The sequence below is a fragment of the Chenopodium album genome, chromosome 17 (genome assembly GCF_948465745.1).
Source record: "Chenopodium album chromosome 17, dcCheAlbu1.1, whole genome shotgun sequence".
NCBI classification, from domain to species: domain Eukaryota; kingdom Viridiplantae; phylum Streptophyta; class Magnoliopsida; order Caryophyllales; family Amaranthaceae; genus Chenopodium; species Chenopodium album.
In genome coordinates, this window is record NC_137850.1 from 26,562,201 (window position 1) to 26,580,151 (window position 17,951).

Below are 17,951 nucleotides of genomic sequence, written 5' to 3' on the forward strand. Positions count from 1 at the left end.
GCTGCTTGGACGATAGGCACCCCCTTAGAGGCAATGCTCTTATGGGACTTGGACGCCTTCCCTTCCATCGAAGCAGAGGTCGGCTGCTTCCTCTTTGACCTTGGGGTGGGAGTGGCCAACTGAAAGAAAACAAAGCTAAGTTAGGAAAGGCCAAGATGGAGTGTCCGAGCATATGTGTAAAGAAAGCCCTTTCTAGAGTTTCAAGTCGGATGAAGGGTTTAAATGAAGATGTCCGTGTTAAAACTGGAAGGATTCCTCTTCCAACATACCAGCTCGGCAAAAAAAAAGAAAAAAAAAAGTAAAAATTATGAAAGGCAAGCACACGGTCAGTACCTCCTTAGTCTGCTTGTACAATTGTTGACGGGCCTTGTACCGAACCAAGTCAAGATCGGACATGTCAACCTCCCCTTTCTGCTCTGGGTCTAGAATCGCTAGAGCTTTGTCTGTGCAAGAAAAAGGAAAAAGAGTTAGAAAACTTTTTGATGTAATCTACTCATAAGTGGCTAAAGTTCGAGTCTCCACCTTGAGGAATATTGTGGTACAGGCCGCATGCCTACATAAAAACTGGAACCCTGAGCCAGCTGGATAAGGGAATCCAGTTTTTAGGCACGGCCATCGATTTGCCGCCCCTGGTTACCCTCTTGACTCCAAAATAGTCAAGTTGGTACGCATAGTCCGGATGGACGGGTGGCTTGTATGGACGATTTTTCCCTCGGCCAAGTTGGATTGGGGGCAGCGTTGAACCTATTCATCCGCAAGTTGAATTATATATTCTTAGTCTTAATAAGGTAGAATCGGTTCTTCCAATCCCGCCACTTGGATACTCGGCCCATCACCACCATATAGTCCTTGGTGGTGCCTAAAATAAACCAGTCGTCTGTCCCTTTGTCAAAGCAAACCATTGAGTGTATCTCGCAGAAAACTGGGACGTCCGGCTTGAAGCCTTGCCTGATGCATGTCACCAAGTACCCAAAGAGATTCAACCAGCTATTCGGCATCAGTTGGAAGACGGCAATGTTGTACTCGTCCAAATGCTCCTGGACGAATGGATGAAGAGGGAAGCGGAGTTCCATCTCGAGAGCAGCGCGGTATATGCTGAAGGCATGCCTGTGCGGCCGCTCATCCTCCCAAGCGGGCAAAGAATGGGAGCGCTTTGGAGCCTTGAGCTCAAAACCTTTCCCTCAGTATAAGGAAGCTCTTGAACTCCTCCAGCCCATTATTAAGAAAGCCTAGGGCCGTGTCTCCAACTGGAGAGGCGTACGGATCTTTAAAATTTTCTATAAGTTTCTAAAAGATCTTAATTTACCTTTTTGAAAAGATAAGATTAAAGAGTTTGAAATTGGATAAAACTTTCCTTTTTTGAAACCTAATTCTATTCGAAATGAAAGACGTTTAAAGACAGTCAGATATTATTTTTGTGTCTCATAATTTTTATCCAAATATTAAATGGTTGGATAGATATTGAAATTATCTTTCCAATGATATATTATAATATTAATTCCGAGCTATAACGAAAAAAATATGAAAGAAATGCGAAACTCTATCCAAAACTGACACTGTCCCACTATTTCAGCCATATCTTTTATTCTACAAAATATTTTAATCTTATTTTAATTGGGTTGGAAATTATATTTCAAGAGCTTTCCAACAACATATTATTTATCTTATTCTGACCTCTGGATCAAATATTATGATAAAAAAAACCGCAAAAACTGCTATCCGTCGAGTTTTATTCCGATTCGAATTCAGATTCTTTTCAATCCCTTCAACCCTAATTTTTTCTTATAAATAAAGGTCATATCATCCTTTTTTCAATTACCAACAATCATCTAATTTTATTCTTTCTCTCTTTAAGCCAGAAGCTTATTCTTTCTCCCTCTTTTCTAAGCCTTCCCTTTTCAAAATACAATATTCGTCCATCACGAGACTTAGACACACCTAGCTAACCTCGAAATTGCCTTCGCCCTAGACGTGAAAGGTTGATAATTTCTGAGGGTTTGGTCCCAAATCCCTATATCAATTATTTAAATTAATTGTTTGATTTTTTTCATTAAAGTTACTAACGTGTGTATTGTTTTGATCGAAAGAGATACGAGGCAACAAAGTAAGTTGTTTTATTGCTATATTTCTATAGAAAGCATGTTTAGATTATTTTAATTCCTAGTATCATGTTAGGATGTTATTTATAGATTCCTAGTATCATGCTAGGATGTTATTTATTGCTTTCTAGTATCATTTTTAGGTTACTTCTTATTTTCTTCTATCATGTTAGTATCATGTTAGGAATAAAGCTTTAATCTTTATTTTTAGTGACATGCTAGGGTTTGTTATTAATCATGTTAGTATCATGCCTAGGATCTTTCTAATATTATTCTTTGATGAGGATATTATTATGATGATGATGATTTGTTGTATTATTATGTTGCTTGATATTATTGTTATTGCTTGATCACGCCCTCTCTTGCAGGTTTAGAGGGAATTTGTACTTGAAATCACGCTTAATAAGATAATTAATAATTTTATTTAGGCTAATGTGATTTTAATTCAAGTGATCGCCAATAATAGATTTGTTTGTGCATTAATATTCAACCAACATAGATTAAACAGGCTTTAGGATTAATCTAATGATTGTATGTTAGTCAGAAAGCGCACATGAATATGAGAAGAATAAAGTAGAGGCCTATTTAGGGCAGGTTCAACCTCTTTTAGGTTGGATTTGTACCTTCATCCTCGAATATCCAGTCATGGTTTCAGACCACTATGGAGTTAGCGATCTCATGGATCGTGAAGGGGTGTAACCTTCACCCTGTGAACGGTTTACAAGTTCCTAAAGCTTGTTGGCGACTCTTTTGCTCTAGCTTCCTTTCCTTTGGACGCCACCATGCTTAAGTGTATGATCACAGTGGGGCTTAAGTGTGGGATGCTTGAAATTATTCCCTACAACTTGTAAAGCGTCTCTTTGGGCACAGGGTGTAATACCACATATTTTTATACGTATTCTATTCAAAACAAGTATTTTGTGAAGTATTTAAATAATTCGAATTGAATTATTTATGGCATTTTAATTATTTATTTTTAATAAGTTTGGAAATATTTTATAAAAAGGAAAGTTTTATTTAATTAATTATTTTAATAAGTTGGGAATATTTTAGGAAAGTTTTATAAAAGAAAAATTTTATAAAAGTTAAGTTTTATTAGGAAAGGGATTAGTAAGGATAGAAAGGGAATTTAAAGGTAAAGGGTTTCTAGAGAAAAAGGTGTATAAATATTCAACAAATGGGCAAATTAAATTTTGCCTAGAGTGGAGAATACCCAAGGTAAATTTTCTCTCCCTTCTCCTTTATTTTCTTTTTCCTTTTCTTTCTTTTCCCCTTCCCGTTTTTTACACGAACCACCGCCGACCACCACCACACCCACCGGCGAGCCGTCGCACCACCAGCAGTCGTTGATGGCAGCAGCGGCGCCAGCAGCAGCCGGCTGTGGTGCCGTGGCTGCTGTTCGGCGCACCAAACCCGAAAAAAAAAATTATTCTTTTGCTTTGAGCCTTCAATCTAATTATGATTTATGGGTTTTGTGATGATTTTATGATGCTTGATTATAAGTATGATGCAAATTAATTTTCAGATTTTGATTTTAATTAAAAAGCCCCAAATTTAAACCCTATATTTGTAAATATTGATTATTGAAGGAATATAATTTAGGGTGGTTTAAATCTTTAATTTGTGGGTTTTAAAGCATGTTTACAACAAGTTTTAATGAATTTATATTGCTAGAAATTTTATTAGTAAGCTAAAAATTAAATTTCTTGAAGGAAATTTGGACTACCCATTAATTGGGATTAAAGTAAAGGGTTTTAAATTAATTTTCAGCTTGTTTTAATTAAATTATGAGTGATTTAATAAGAGTATATATTGCTGGAAATTTGTGTGGAGTAGATTTTAATGCCATGTTATAAGTTTGGATTGTAGGAGACTTCCAAGTGAGTGATTTCTTTTAATCGTGGTGATTTTAAGATCATATTCAAGGTACGTTCTCGTACTTGGTATTTATTTGGTGATGTAGGAACATGCTAGGCTTAATTGATTCCAAATAGTATCATGATAGATTTTGATTAGAATTTATTATTTGGTTGATGTTGGTGATTGAGTTATGAAGCATGGATTATTTGTGATGGATTATTGAATGAAAATAATTATTTTGGCATGTTGTATATGAACCACACTTTTATTATTAGCGTGATAGAGAGCATGTTTAATTGAAGTAAATGTTTAATTTGGTTTGGAATATTAAAAAGGAATTTTATTATGGTTCATATAATTTTTATTGATGCTATAAGCATGAGGAAAGAGCTAATTAAGTGTCTATTGATGCGATGGGATTATTGATAGAACGAGGGAAGTTGGTGATGATGTTTCGTGTTGTGCAAGGTATTTTCTAACAAATAATTAAAAGTCTATGAATGTTGCGGAAATGATGGAGACAACCCAAAATTAGTATGCCTTACCCTAAGGTGATAAAATCCTCTTGAGATCTATGCTTCAAACATGTCAATCACATTTCTTTGCGATCTGAAAAAACTATATCTTATACTCTCTCCATCCCATAATATAATTCATATTGTGTTTTATTCACAGTATTTAAGAAATGGGAGGAGAAGTGGGAAAAAACTAGACAAAAGTACAATGCAAGTGGATAATTTAAGGGCGAAAAAGAGAAAAGTATTATTATGTACAAAAGTTAGAGATAGAAAGTGAAAAAAAAGTACAATGCAAGTTGATAAGTTAAGGGTACATTAGGAATTTCAATGAATAAAGTAATAAAATAAGGGTATAATGGTCTTTACATACTATCCAAAAATAAAAACGGGAACAACATTTTGGGTGTCTAAAATAGAAAAACAGAAACTATATTGTGGGACACAGAGAGTATATATTCTCATACAAGATCATGATGTTGTAATGACTTTTACCGTTATCACATACAAATGGGTTTAACAACACCTATTACCATCCTTCTTCGACAAAGGTTTATGTAAATTTGAAATTGAAATTTTACTACATCTCCCAACAAACATAATTAACACCACTTCCATTAAAAGAACACATTTTTATTAAAACTAAAGAGATTAAAAAGGGCAATTCCAAGAGTTAAACGACTCAATTTCATCTTCCAATTATCCCTGAATTCAACTTGTTTTCGCTTTTCGATTTATTATATTGGGTGCTTCCAAAATCTAAGTTTTATTTTTTAGAAAAATTCACTTTAATTTATTAATCCGAACTTTCAGTGATTTACTCTCAATAATCCCAACTTACATTTATTAGGGAGTACCATGAACTTTTGGATTGATTTCTTCCACTAGGTTGATTTACCAGTGACTTAAATAAAGGGTGATTTTTATTTTGTAAAAGCCATGTGTGATGTGTCGCAACATAATTGGTCCAAATTTTTTTTGTAAAAAAAGAAAAAAAATAATTAAAAACCATTGCCATCCAGCCATCATCCTTCCTCCCCTTAGCCCCAAGTCCCCCAACCCCCAGCCCGACTTAAATTTGACCGCCCGCCTCTCCTAACAACCGATAACAGCCAGTCGGCCCCCTTACCCCTAAAACTACTCGAGCGTCCCACCTACACCATGGAAACCACCCCTTCCCCCATCCCCAAAATAGCCCCTCCCTTCTCAAGTCGATGAATCCGCCCCTCCTCCCTTCCCTCGTCGTCAAAACTATCGATTTCTTAGCTCCATCAATTGGAGATTATTGCCAAGAAATTAAATGTAGTTGTGTTACTCAAGGTTTTTGTGGTAGATTTTTTTATAGATTTTTTTCTTACAAAGAATAAATAAATAAGTAAATGGTAGTTGTTCTCAAAGTAGTCATTATAATGGTAGTTGTTGGTAAAATTTTTTAAAATTTTCACAAAATTACCCTATATCTAAAGTATAATACTCCCTTCATCCCTTTTAATTAGATACGTTTTGATTTTTACACGTTTGTCAATACACCTATTTGATTATTATTCATTACATACTTTTTAAAATTATAACAATTGAAAATTAATAGAGCATTCATTGAGACAAATCAAACATGATCTCACTTGACTATTTTACTTTTGTGAGTAAATTTGAAGATTATCTAATACTTCCTTGCACTCATGTCAATGCACTACTTTGACTTTATTTGTATATAATTAAAAATTAATGAAAGTTATTTTTAAAGTTATATTTTGAAACTTTATATATATACCTATTTAACGACATATTTTATGATTAAAAATATAATTATATTATGTTTGTAAAAAATTATGATCAAAACTAATACATGAATAATGAAAAAATTTCAACGTCTCATATATTTTGGGACGGGGGGAGTATTATGAATAATATTTAAAATCTAAACATAACCAATAAAAAGAAACAGAGGAAGTGTTATGAATAGTATTTAAAATATGATAATAACCAATAAAAAGAAACGGAGGGGTACCCTACAAAATTAATCATCCTAAAGTTTTTGTCAAAAAAAAAAAAAAAAAATCATCCTAAAGTAATTAAAACACTTTAATATACATTTTTGTTGATACATAGCATTATTTTACCATTAATAATTTTGATCGTATATTTATTATAATTAGTTGATACTATGAAATTTTATAGAATGTACCAATTTTTTTTGTGCATATTATTTATAGAATTCAAGTCAATCTCTAAAAAATTATGCCGATTAAAGTGATGCGCACTTTAAAAAATGGAGGGATTATTTTTTTTGCATTAAATGTCTGAATTTATTATAAAATGATTCATTATAATTGAAGTTAAATAAACATATCTTAATGAATGTTATTTTTTTTATAGCAATAATTTATATTAAAGTTATCAAAATCAAGATTCCACTTTGAATTGGAAAGGATTTAGATGTGTATGTGTTACTAATGATAGTAGCCGTTTCAGAAGTTTTCCTACAAGTTTTTTTTTCACATGAAAAGGTTTTTTCTTGTATTAAACTTAGAATATTTTAATTATGCAATTTTATTTTGATATTAATTATTTTTACGATATAGGAGAATTCGAGTAAGATGATTTTTAGAGGTTGTGACTATTCACCATAATCTTATTTGGTATGTATGCATGTATGAATTTTTTAATACTTGCATAGTATCATATTAGGTATTTTTATATACTTTGAAAATTTAAGTAATATTCTTGGATTGTTTGATAAATTCTATTTAATCACTTGTTTAAAAGCATGATAAGAAGTAGTAATTTAATTATGACATAATACATTTATTAAAAGTGAATTGAATCATGTAATTATTTAATTATAAGTAACAAGAACAAATTAATGTAAGCTTAATTAAATTTATAAGAAAGAGCTACATTTATTATTTATGAAAAATTATTATTATTTATTATTCACTCATATTTTATAGATTAGGACAAGTAAATAAATTTATTACTCTTTCATAGAATGACTTGAGTCAAATAAAGATTCCAACATAGAAATGTAATTATGCACATTTTGTGTGTGTTTTAACCATGCAATAAATTGATTAATCACAAAATTAAGGGTGAATGCAATAAATTATTACATATAACTATTTAAAAATATGACATTCTAACGGATAAATCACAAAACAAATTCAAAAGAGTTGTGTGAATAATGAAAAGTGTAAAAAATGCAATAAAAATAACGGATGAAATAATTAACAAATTAAATAAAATTATTTATAAATTAACAAATTACATATATATTTATAATTATCAAAACAAATGATTTATTCAACCAAAGTATTATCATTTTTCTCTGGGCCATCAAAATATTAGAAACGGCTATGTTGATTGTCATGTTTACTTCCATTGTGGGTAACGTATTTGGGTTCAAAGCTCTGCGTGCTCTACGTTTGGAGGATTTACGAATCCCTGTTGCTTATATAAAAACTTTCCAAGGCCCGCATCACGGTATCCAAGTTGAGAGAGATAAATTGAACAAGTACGGCCGCCCCCTATTGGGATGCACTATTAAACCAAAATTGGGGTTATCCGCTAAAAACTATGGTCGAGCATGTTATGAATGTCTTCGTGGTGGACTTGATTTTACCAAAGATGATGAAAACGTGAACTCCCAGCCGTTTATGCGTTGGAGAGACCGTTTCCTATTTTGTGCCGAAGCTATTTATAAAGCACAAGCCGAAACAGGCGAAATCAAAGGTCATTACTTGAATGCTACTGCGGCTACATGTGAAGAAATGATAAAAAGGGCTGTATTTGCCAGAGAATTGGGAGCTCCTATCGTAATGCATGACTACTTAACAGGGGGATTCACTGCAAATACTAGCTTGGCTCATTATTGCCGAGATAATGGTCTACTTCTTCACATCCACCGTGCAATGCACGCAGTTATTGATAGACAGAAGAATCATGGTATGCACTTCCGTGTACTAGCGATATCATTGGACAGAAGATTTTGATACCGTTGCTTGCTGTTGAAACACTATGACCACATAAAAGTTATGAACGACTTATATTTTGGAATACCGAAACTGTTTGACATTTATCAATGCTTCTTTTTCTGGTCATTTAAAAAACTGTAAGTTTGTAGCCATTCTAAGGTGGCAAAGAAATTTTATTGAAGCTTTGAAACAATGAACCTTAAACGTCTTAAAATATAGTAATTTTTTGTTGTGTCAACTTACTGTAGTTAACAGACCTATTGCGAATTTGCATATACTCCCATCTTCTATGCTTGATGCATAAACCTGTGTGATCTCCTGCATCTAATGGTGGCAACTGGCAAGGTTGGTACCATACACTATTTATGAACAAAAGTTTTAACAGCTGTTGAGTAATTAGGTTTTGATTATTGTAAACTAATGATGATTATCTATCTAACGTGTTTGTTAAGTTGTGCATAGAAAGAACAAGTTATGCTTGGAACAGGATATAAGGAACCTGAGAAATATATGATAAGCAATAGAGAAACAAGAACAATGATGAGTGTCATGGTTGATAAGCATGATGATGGCTAAAGAACCATGAAGGTAACTATGTAAATAGGTGTTTGCATATGCTAGCTTTATGAGGTAAGTACACTATGCATACATGAGCTGTATATGTGTAGGAGTATTTACGTACCTTTAAGTTTAATTAGTTCTCTCACTTGAAGTTTGTTTATGACAAACAAACTTCAATCTAATGTTTCTCTTAAGTGTTTATGTGAATACATGAACTAACTTAGGTGAAGTCAATGGGTTGGAACATAGAAGACTTCAAGAGGAACAAGAGAGAATGAATGAACCTAAAGCAGGTTCTTCCACGAGAACCAAACCACGAAGGAACCTGAAGGTATTCCGTAACAAGATCCAAAGGGAACTTTTGGAAGGCTTTCCCATGAAAGCCAGAGCATGTTCCCTAACAGGAACTTAGTTCTCTAACAAGAACTATCTAAGTTCCCTAACAGGAACTTGAAGACAACAAGTTAAGGAGTTAACTTGGTCTGCGTTGAAGACAGCAAGTTCTGGAGGAACTTGGCCTGCGGTTCCAGAAGTGGAACGTTGCCCCAAGATCTAGAATACATCAATATTACAAGATTCCAGAACAAGAGTTTCAAAGAAACAACATGAAGACGGAGAAATCGAAGTATATCGCTCTAGGATTCATGTAAGTATGTTGGACATAAAAGTCAGTATAGAACAAGTCTAAAGAGCCAAGGTGAACTCATGATAGTCAATGAAATTAGAGTTACTGACTTGTCAGGAACTCAGAGACTGTTAGAGTTCCAGAACCTAATCGGAACTTAAGTCTGCACGTCGTTAAAGGTCGGTTTAATGATATATATATTTACCTAATACGTGCATATCTTTTAGGGATCTGGTTTTACAGAATAAAGATATTTATTTTCTAATACTAGTTGTGGCACTGCGTGCTACGCACGCGGGCAACAACTTGGTTAGTATATGTACAAATATTTACAAAATACAAAAAAGTTGGGAGAAAAAGAGTATAGACGTACAAAATGAATATATTATTTTATTTTACAATACAATTATTGAATTACATAAGTACATCTTGTTGCAGAACAAATATTTAAATTTCGTAAAACCTATAATATATATATATATATATATATATATATATATATATATATATATAATACACGTATAAATATAATTTAAAGCTTAAGTTTAGTAAAATTTGTTGACATTTGTTGTAAAAGTTGTTTATGATTGTGTTCTTCTAATTTCAATTGATAGTAGTTATAGTCGCCAACATCTATATTGTAAGTTTGCTGAAGAAATTTAAGTGCTTGTCTAGCAGCGTTTTGTTGTGACGGACCAATTCGGGTGCCTGGTGTCCCAATAAATCGTACAGGACATGGGACATTAGAAATACCATTTATATCTATAAAAGTTATTATTTCATCGTCGGTGACAGCATATATACCGAATTTTGCTAGAGGTAATCCTAGCTGAAGTAGTATATCGTGTAGAATTATTTTGATATTTGTTTCTAGAACTCTTCGTGGTTCATCCATTATATGGTGGTTAAGAACTTAGTATTTTAATGTGTGCTAATGAACTTTTTATGTATGAAGTTAATTTGCAGTAGTTATTGTTTTGAGAAAAAATCTCAGTTTCTATTTTTATTTATAGGCATATTTTAAAAACCTTGTAGTTATCTTTTTATTACGTGTTGAGTTTCAAATATACGTGTCAAAACCCAAAATGTTTTACAATACACATGTCAGACATGTATTATGTTTTATGTATATTGCATAAGTGTGCTACAATGTAAATTGTGCAATTTACATGTGTGTGTGTGTGTGTGTGTTTGTGCGTGCGTGTGTATTCATTTCTAATTTATTATTTCAATCCTATGTGGTTAGAATATATCATATTAATTCTACGTATTTGGTATCCCAATAAATTGTACAGGATTTATTATGCTGTAGAGTAAAACATTAAAATATGGTAAATACGTAAAACAAAAGTGTATCCAATGTAAATCTACATGTACAAGTACATATGTACACAAACAAACATTATTTATTATACATGTTAAAGTTGTAATTGTCTGTGGAAACAAAGTTTGTAACAGAAGCATGCAATTATACACATACACACGTTCATAAACGCTTCTAGAAATTATCATACATCTAAGCTTCAATTATGCGTTTAGCTTTCCAGCGGAGCTGTTGAAATCCTTCTCCCAACATGTATGTGGTCATCTCTATGGTAAGCTCCTTGTCTTGCAAAGCTGCAATGCAACTGTCTACAAGAGATCTTTGTTCCTGTAATTGTGTATAAAATGATTAATGATTCTTGTAAGTTTGTTTGTAGTTTTGAATTTAATATAAGTTGCAATTGTTAGGTAATAGTAATAAGGCAAAGCATACATACTTGCAGCGTGAGCGTAGCTATATGGTTAGCATCATCATGTATCAGTTGTTCAGCAAGATGACCAAAAAGTGTGATTGGTATGTCACCACTATCGTTGGCAAATGTGATATGCAGAACAGTTCTACAATGTGTGTAGTTATGCATAATTAGATATGTAATAAGATAAAGAAAAGCAGTGACTGTATGTTGTATTATTAGTAGTGGTGTATCAATTACCGTGGTTCGGACGTTCCAACGTGTGGGGAGCTAAAAGCACGGTAGTTAAATACAAGTCCTCTTTCAGTGTCGCACCGTTTGCTGCAGACATTGCATGCATTGTATACAATGCTGTTCTTATTTGTTATATCAGTGACGCGTCCGACGATCCGTACTATTTTTCCATACTTATGCCAGAACGAATGGATGATATAGTTATACAAAAGATTATGTTGTTCACTTTAATTTGTGTAATGAAACATAATATGTATTTTACCTCTTGCTCAGATAATTGTGAGATTGGAATTACTAATGCAGGTTGTTGAGAACTTTCTACTACTCTCGCTGCAAGTGAATTTCGAAGGATTCGAATTTGGTCCTTGTTATTCATCGCCCTGTAAATCAACAGTGTAAGTTAAGTACTAATTAACACACAACTATAGTTAGTTGAGAAGTTTGGTTTACCAATCTTGGAGAAGTTGAGCTTTTAGAGTGCTTAGATTAATTTTCAAGGAGGAAGAAAAAGTTGTGTTGAATGAACCCTCTGTAAATATATATGGCTTAGGTAGTTAATACAAGTGTACTTATTATTTTATAACTATTTATTCATATCATATACCGTCGAAAGTTGATGCTTTGACGCGGGAAACTTCTATGATAGGCATAGTATCTATAATTGCAACAACATCAGCAGCTTTGTTGTGGACTAAAGTGGTCCACGCTGATAGCGTAATAGGTTCCATGCTGCAAAAAAGAAAAGAAGTTAAATGTTCAACAAGAATAGTTATAATTAAGTTAATGTACTCTTGTATTGGAAAATCAATTTACATTATTGTAACATGTACACGTACTTGGAATCTATGATCTTAATCCTACGCAATTCATTAGGCAGTCCGGAACTCTTGGAGCGAATGGTTTCTATATTGGATATGTGAATAGCAATTCCAATGATGTCTAGGAAAAACATACAAAGAACTTAGCTGTATATGTCAATTAATTCATGTGTATTTACGATGCACCTACAGTAATTACAACATCTTAATGGATATTAATTAATATTTACCTATACGATCAGAGCTGCCTACGAAATCTAGAACCCGATTAAGTGGAATAAACTGCGATCTTGGTTCAGCTCTTTGTCGGGTGTCAGAAATTCTTGTTACAGAGTTGATTGTCATCTGGTACAGCTGATTGTCTCTAACAAACATGTCAGGTGTGCGGGTTATGATAGGGTTGGTAATTTTGTATTCTCTGTCTTCAATAAGAAGACTATGAAACAACTCAATATCTCGTTCAAAGATCACCCCTTCATTTGTGTTCCCTGGCAATTGTAATGTTAAGTAATTGTTAAATATGCTGACATAATTAGTATTTTAGAAATTGTCTATGATGTACCTCTGCATCTTCAAAAATAAGCTGTTGTAAGCTTGTCGTGCCTTGGCAAGATTTTTTTGCTGGGTGCTTCTTTTTAATGTAGCTGTTGTACTAAAGTTTCGACTCTGGTCCGTCAAGTCGATGAGAGGAAGTTGTTGAACTGCCATTGTGTCGTTCCACAATCTGAATTGAACCTGCCGTCAATGTGATGTAAGTAAATATTATGAGCGAAAAAATAACAATATCATTGTATAATGTAAGTAAAAGGAAAGATAGGTTTGTTCACTTTTTGTTAGTACCGTATGTTTAAAAACCAGCCTACAATATTCCAGCACGCCTTAAAATCTCATAACATACAACATTTTTAGTCTTTCTCCATCCATTTAGTTCATTCGTAGAGGGCTTTATCAGTATTTGAACATGTTTACTTTTTTAGCACGAGACAGTGCAACATATAACTGACCATGAGAAAAGACCGATTGTGGTAAATATATGCCAACTCTATCAAGTGTTTGACCTTGAGACTTGTTAATAGTCATTGCAAAGCTTAGGTTGATTAGAAATTGTTTGTGAGTAAATTTAAAAGGATACTTTTCCGTAGCTGATGGCTGTAATGGGATTCGAGTTATAAAAACACGTTGGCCGCAATGATGTCCCACAATTATCTCAGCATCAATAACATTAGGGAAAAAAGCTCTGCATACTAATCTTGTGCCATTGCATAAGCCTGATGTCGGATCTAGGTTCCTAAGAAAAATTATTGGGCTGCCTACCTTTAAAGTCAAATGATGAGGTGGAAGGCCAGATGGGGCAAGGCTATTAAGAAATTCACATGGGTATTGTTCGGATGAATTATCTGTACAGTTGTCAAAACTGTTGTACTCATAAGCTCTTCCTGGTTGTTGGTGTACTAAAAGAGAATTTATCTTTGTAGCATGTTCGTTTTTTGGAGTTAAAATGGCTCTTTTTGTTGCACAGAAAGATTCGAAAGTGGCCTTCAAAATATCAAGGTAGATGTCTTTTGCTAAGAGTTGTAGAGATGAGTCTTCACTGTCATACAGTATGACTAAAGATTTAGGAAGCTCTATATATTTCCCATCTTCATAAGGGGGCACGCCATTCCCGATTTGTAAGACAAGATTACTAAAAGATGGATCATCGATTGCTCGCATGTTTTGTGTTAGGTGGATTTTCTGGAGTGCGTACCATAAGGGAGACATCACAAAACTTGTTGCAATAACCTCATTTAGACTTCCCTTAGGTATAATAGGTAGCACTTGTCGGAAGTCACCACCAAATACAACAACTTTTCCACCAAATTGCAGTTTGTTTGAACAGACATCTTGTAGCAATCTATCAAAGTACTCAATTGTTTGACGCTTTACCATTGGAGCCTCATCCCATATAATAAGTTTTGCAAGACGAATAAGTTGTCTTAAAGCACTTTGTTTGGAAATACTTGGACTCGGAACCTCATCAACATCTAAAGGTATTTTGAATCGGGAATTTGCAGTTCTACCTCCAGACAGGCCAGATGCAGTAATACCAGAACTCACAACTGCTAAAGCAATCATTCCTTTTGCTCTTACATTAGCAAGTAATGGAGAATATAAAAAGGTCTTTCCTGTACCACCAGGGCCGTCAACAAAGAAAGCAGCCGCCTTATTATCAAAGATTGTGTTGTAAATTGTGTTATAGGCAATTTTTTGTTCATTGTTAAGTAAATTAACTGCGTTTATTTTTTCTGGACGAACAGGAATCTGACGCTCTTCTTCGATTTCTTTCATTCCTTTTGCTAACTCATCTTCTTCAAGCTCTAGCGATCCCAAATTGTAAGTGTCGAAAGACTTTCCCATCGACTCAACAAGGTAACAAATGCTTTTTATAGTTAATTTGCGAGCCTTTTTTTTTATTCGAAGGGAAGTTATGGCTATAATCTTCAGAAAGGTGCGGATAAAATTTTTCCCACAAACTATTTGGATCATCGGGATCACAGTATACTAAAAATGTAGCAAATAGTCGTCGTAAGGCAAAAGGCATCTGACTTTGGGAAGCTTCTTGTAGGCACTTATCTATAGAATCATCTGCTTCGAGTAAACCTCGTTCAAATGCTGCTTCTCGAAATGAAGAGTATTTTATGTTGTTGAAGGTCAGCAAATAATCAAAAGAGGTTGGACCACGAACACTTGTGAGAAGTAGCCGCAAATAAAAACGTTCACCTTCTGCTGGATTTGCATATACAATACGTCCGATCGCAGTAGTTGACGATTGACGACGTCGCCAATATTTTTCACTTTTTTTTGCACGCCACGTATAATATTGAGGAAATTTTTGGTATAACAATGTGCGAGCAAAGGCATCAACTTGGTTCATCTCAAAAAAAGCGGTTAGCATAGTTCGCTGTCTGCTTGAGTCAGATGCAACAGTTTGTAACGTTTCTTGTGAACGAAATGTCACAGTTTGCATATTTGGCAAATGTACTTGCAGAGAGACAACGTTTGGATGTATTCCATTCAGTGAAAATCTAAAAATACGCCAAGCAGCTTCAGGAGGTGATATCCATCGTGCTGTTTGAAAAGAAGAGATTTCATCGCCTGTGCTTACGCTGTCGGGATTAGATAAGGCGAAAACAACCCGATCATGACCTTTATATATATACTTATACAAATATTTAACTGCTTTTATTGTAGAACACACTTCTACAATTATATGGCAGTCATACTTTGCTAGTAAATACGGATTATATGGTATTACCCACCTATTATCAAGTTGTACTCTGCGTACCAAATATTTTTTTTCCCGTCATTACGACATCGATATATAGGGTATGAATTATGACCTGTCGATGTCGTTTCACAAAAGCTTCGAGAGTAATGGTTTTTACACTTTCCATCTCGCATGCATACATTTCCCGGGTTATCATTTCCACAAGGGCCATGCATCATGTGCTTTAAAACAGCTTCATAAAGATGAGGGTTAGTTTTTTGTTTAGGTACTTCTGCGTATACATGCTCATCGTACTGGTTTGCAGTTCTAATCTTAGATGCTGAATCTAAAATGATGAGAAAGTGTACATGTGGTAATCCTCTTTTTTGAAATTCAATTACGTAAACAGATGCTGCAACTTCGCCAAATAGTTTCTTTTGCACAATATCTTTTTTCAATTCTGTTAATTTTGCGTGGAAAACTCTCGCTATTAGATCAGGTCTATTTTGCGCCTCTTCGTGGGGAAGTAGTTCATCTGTAATTTCAGGCCATGAAGGGTTGCAGGTCATGGTCAAGAAAATATCAAGTTTTCCATAGTGCTGAACTAAAGACATCGCATCAAGGTATTTGCGCCTCATATCTCGTGGACCACCAATAAATGAAGGAGGGAGAATAAATCCACGGCCAATGTTTGATCCGTGTGATATGCCGGTGTGCAAGCTGTCGAGTATGCCTTGGTAAAGTTCGGCTCTAATTGTGTCTTGGTTGCGACGAATAAAATCCAGGCGCGAAGTTTCTATTTTGATGTACATGTCAACCATGTATTGTTGTAATAAGCGGCCACAGCGCAGAAGGAAGGAATTATCTCGTACGCGAATCTGCAATCGGTAGCAGTAATACTCTCTACAGTAAACTTTCTTTTCAGATGTTGATGAGTGAATTCCTATATTTAAAACAAAAGATAAAAAATAAGTGATGTTTTTTTTATTGACTGAAGTGAAATTTTTCCCGGGTAAATTATTTAGTAGCCAAACCTTGTTCTTCAGCTTCTAAAAGATCGCCAACAGTTTGGACAAGAACTTCATTTAGCGGAAATGTGTGACATTCTTGTCTTCTTTGGTACTTCATTTTATGTCTATATATTTGTATGTGCCAACCAGTTTGACCGTAAGAAAATAAAATCGGATACTGCAGTAAGTCGTAGCATCCATAGTAATGCAGTATACGATGGTGTGCACCTGAATGTGCATGAACCACAATATCGCGGTGCAGCGAAGCAGACGTGCCTGCATCTTCCAACCAAATTGCTGCCACTTGAGAAGAAGTAGGTGCATTGCGAGTGCGTTGATCTTGATCTGGATCAGATCGGATTATAATGTGACTTGTATCATATTAACATCTTTAAGTGACCGAAAAAATTAAGCATAAGGATTATCAACATCCGTGTCATAGAAATATAGCTGCAAATATCGCGGTTGCTCATCATTTCGACGTATATCATTTATGTTATGATAAACTTGTCCTTGGACTCTAAATGTGTAAGTACCATGATATCTTCGCGCTAATTCTTTATCCTTCTTCACACCCAAAGATGTAAACGCAAACATATTGGTGTACAGAATAATGTATTTACGAAAACTCTCGGAGCTGCTGTCCAATGATAGAAATAGGTTACGCAAACTATCTGGCATATGGTTAATAGCAAATCGAATCTCCCCTTGGTTGCAACATAGGTTAATGGATTCGTCTTTAAATAGTTTTGCTCCACAATATTCACAAAGCGTAGGCACAGGAAGGACGTATGCATGTTTTGGAGGTCTTTTCATGTTGTTTGTTCTGACTGTATTTGACATATTCAGTATTTTAAAATAATGGGAAAACAAATTAAACAAAAGCAATGCATAAGAATATGTGTAAAAGTTTAACATAAAAGGAAATCATTGTATGCAACAGTTCACAATCATTTTTGTCTATGTAGCCTATTCAACACGATACTTTACTATATGTAACACATTTAAGTGATCAGATACGTGTAAACTAATTTGTAGTATTAGTTTATGCACACACTTTACTTATTTCTGTAAATTTTGTTCAACCTTGATTGTTGGATTTCGGCGCTCTTTATGTCAATTATTCTGAGTGTATTTGACATATTCACAAATTTAAAACAATAGGAAAACATATAAAACAAAAGCACTACATAAAAATACGTGGGAAAAATGAATTTTTTTAAAAAGAGTCATTGTTTGCAATGGTTACAATCGTTTTTGTCTGTATAAACTCGC

At 34.1% G+C, this 17,951-nt stretch overlaps 1 protein-coding gene across 1 annotated transcript; it reads right to left on the reverse strand.

Annotated features, from left to right (window-relative positions):
- Positions 1-14,820: 14,820 nt before the first annotated feature.
- Positions 14,821-17,519, reverse strand: LOC145588770 (uncharacterized). Its single transcript, XM_081645377.1, has 4 exons — positions 17,213-17,519; positions 16,701-17,021; positions 15,719-16,609; positions 14,821-15,605 (listed from the first exon to the last, which is right to left on the reverse strand). Exons 1-4 carry the CDS (start codon positions 17,517-17,519, stop codon positions 14,821-14,823), a joined length of 2,304 nt encoding a protein of 767 aa, XP_081501503.1.
- Positions 17,520-17,951: the final 432 nt, after the last annotated feature.

Excerpts from the sequence above, each read along its gene's own strand:
- LOC145588770 (XM_081645377.1), bottom strand. The coding sequence starts at position 17,519 with ATGTCAAATACAGTCAGAACAAACAACATGAAAAGACCTCCAAAACAT. Across the intron at positions 16,610-16,700 it reads TTTAGAAGCTGAAGAACAAG|GAATTCACTCATCAACATCT; the intron begins GTTTGGCTACTA and ends TTTTAAATATAG. Across the intron at positions 15,606-15,718 it reads AGAGTACAACTTGATAATAG|GTCATGATCGGGTTGTTTTC; the intron begins GTGGGTAATACC and ends ATATATATAAAG.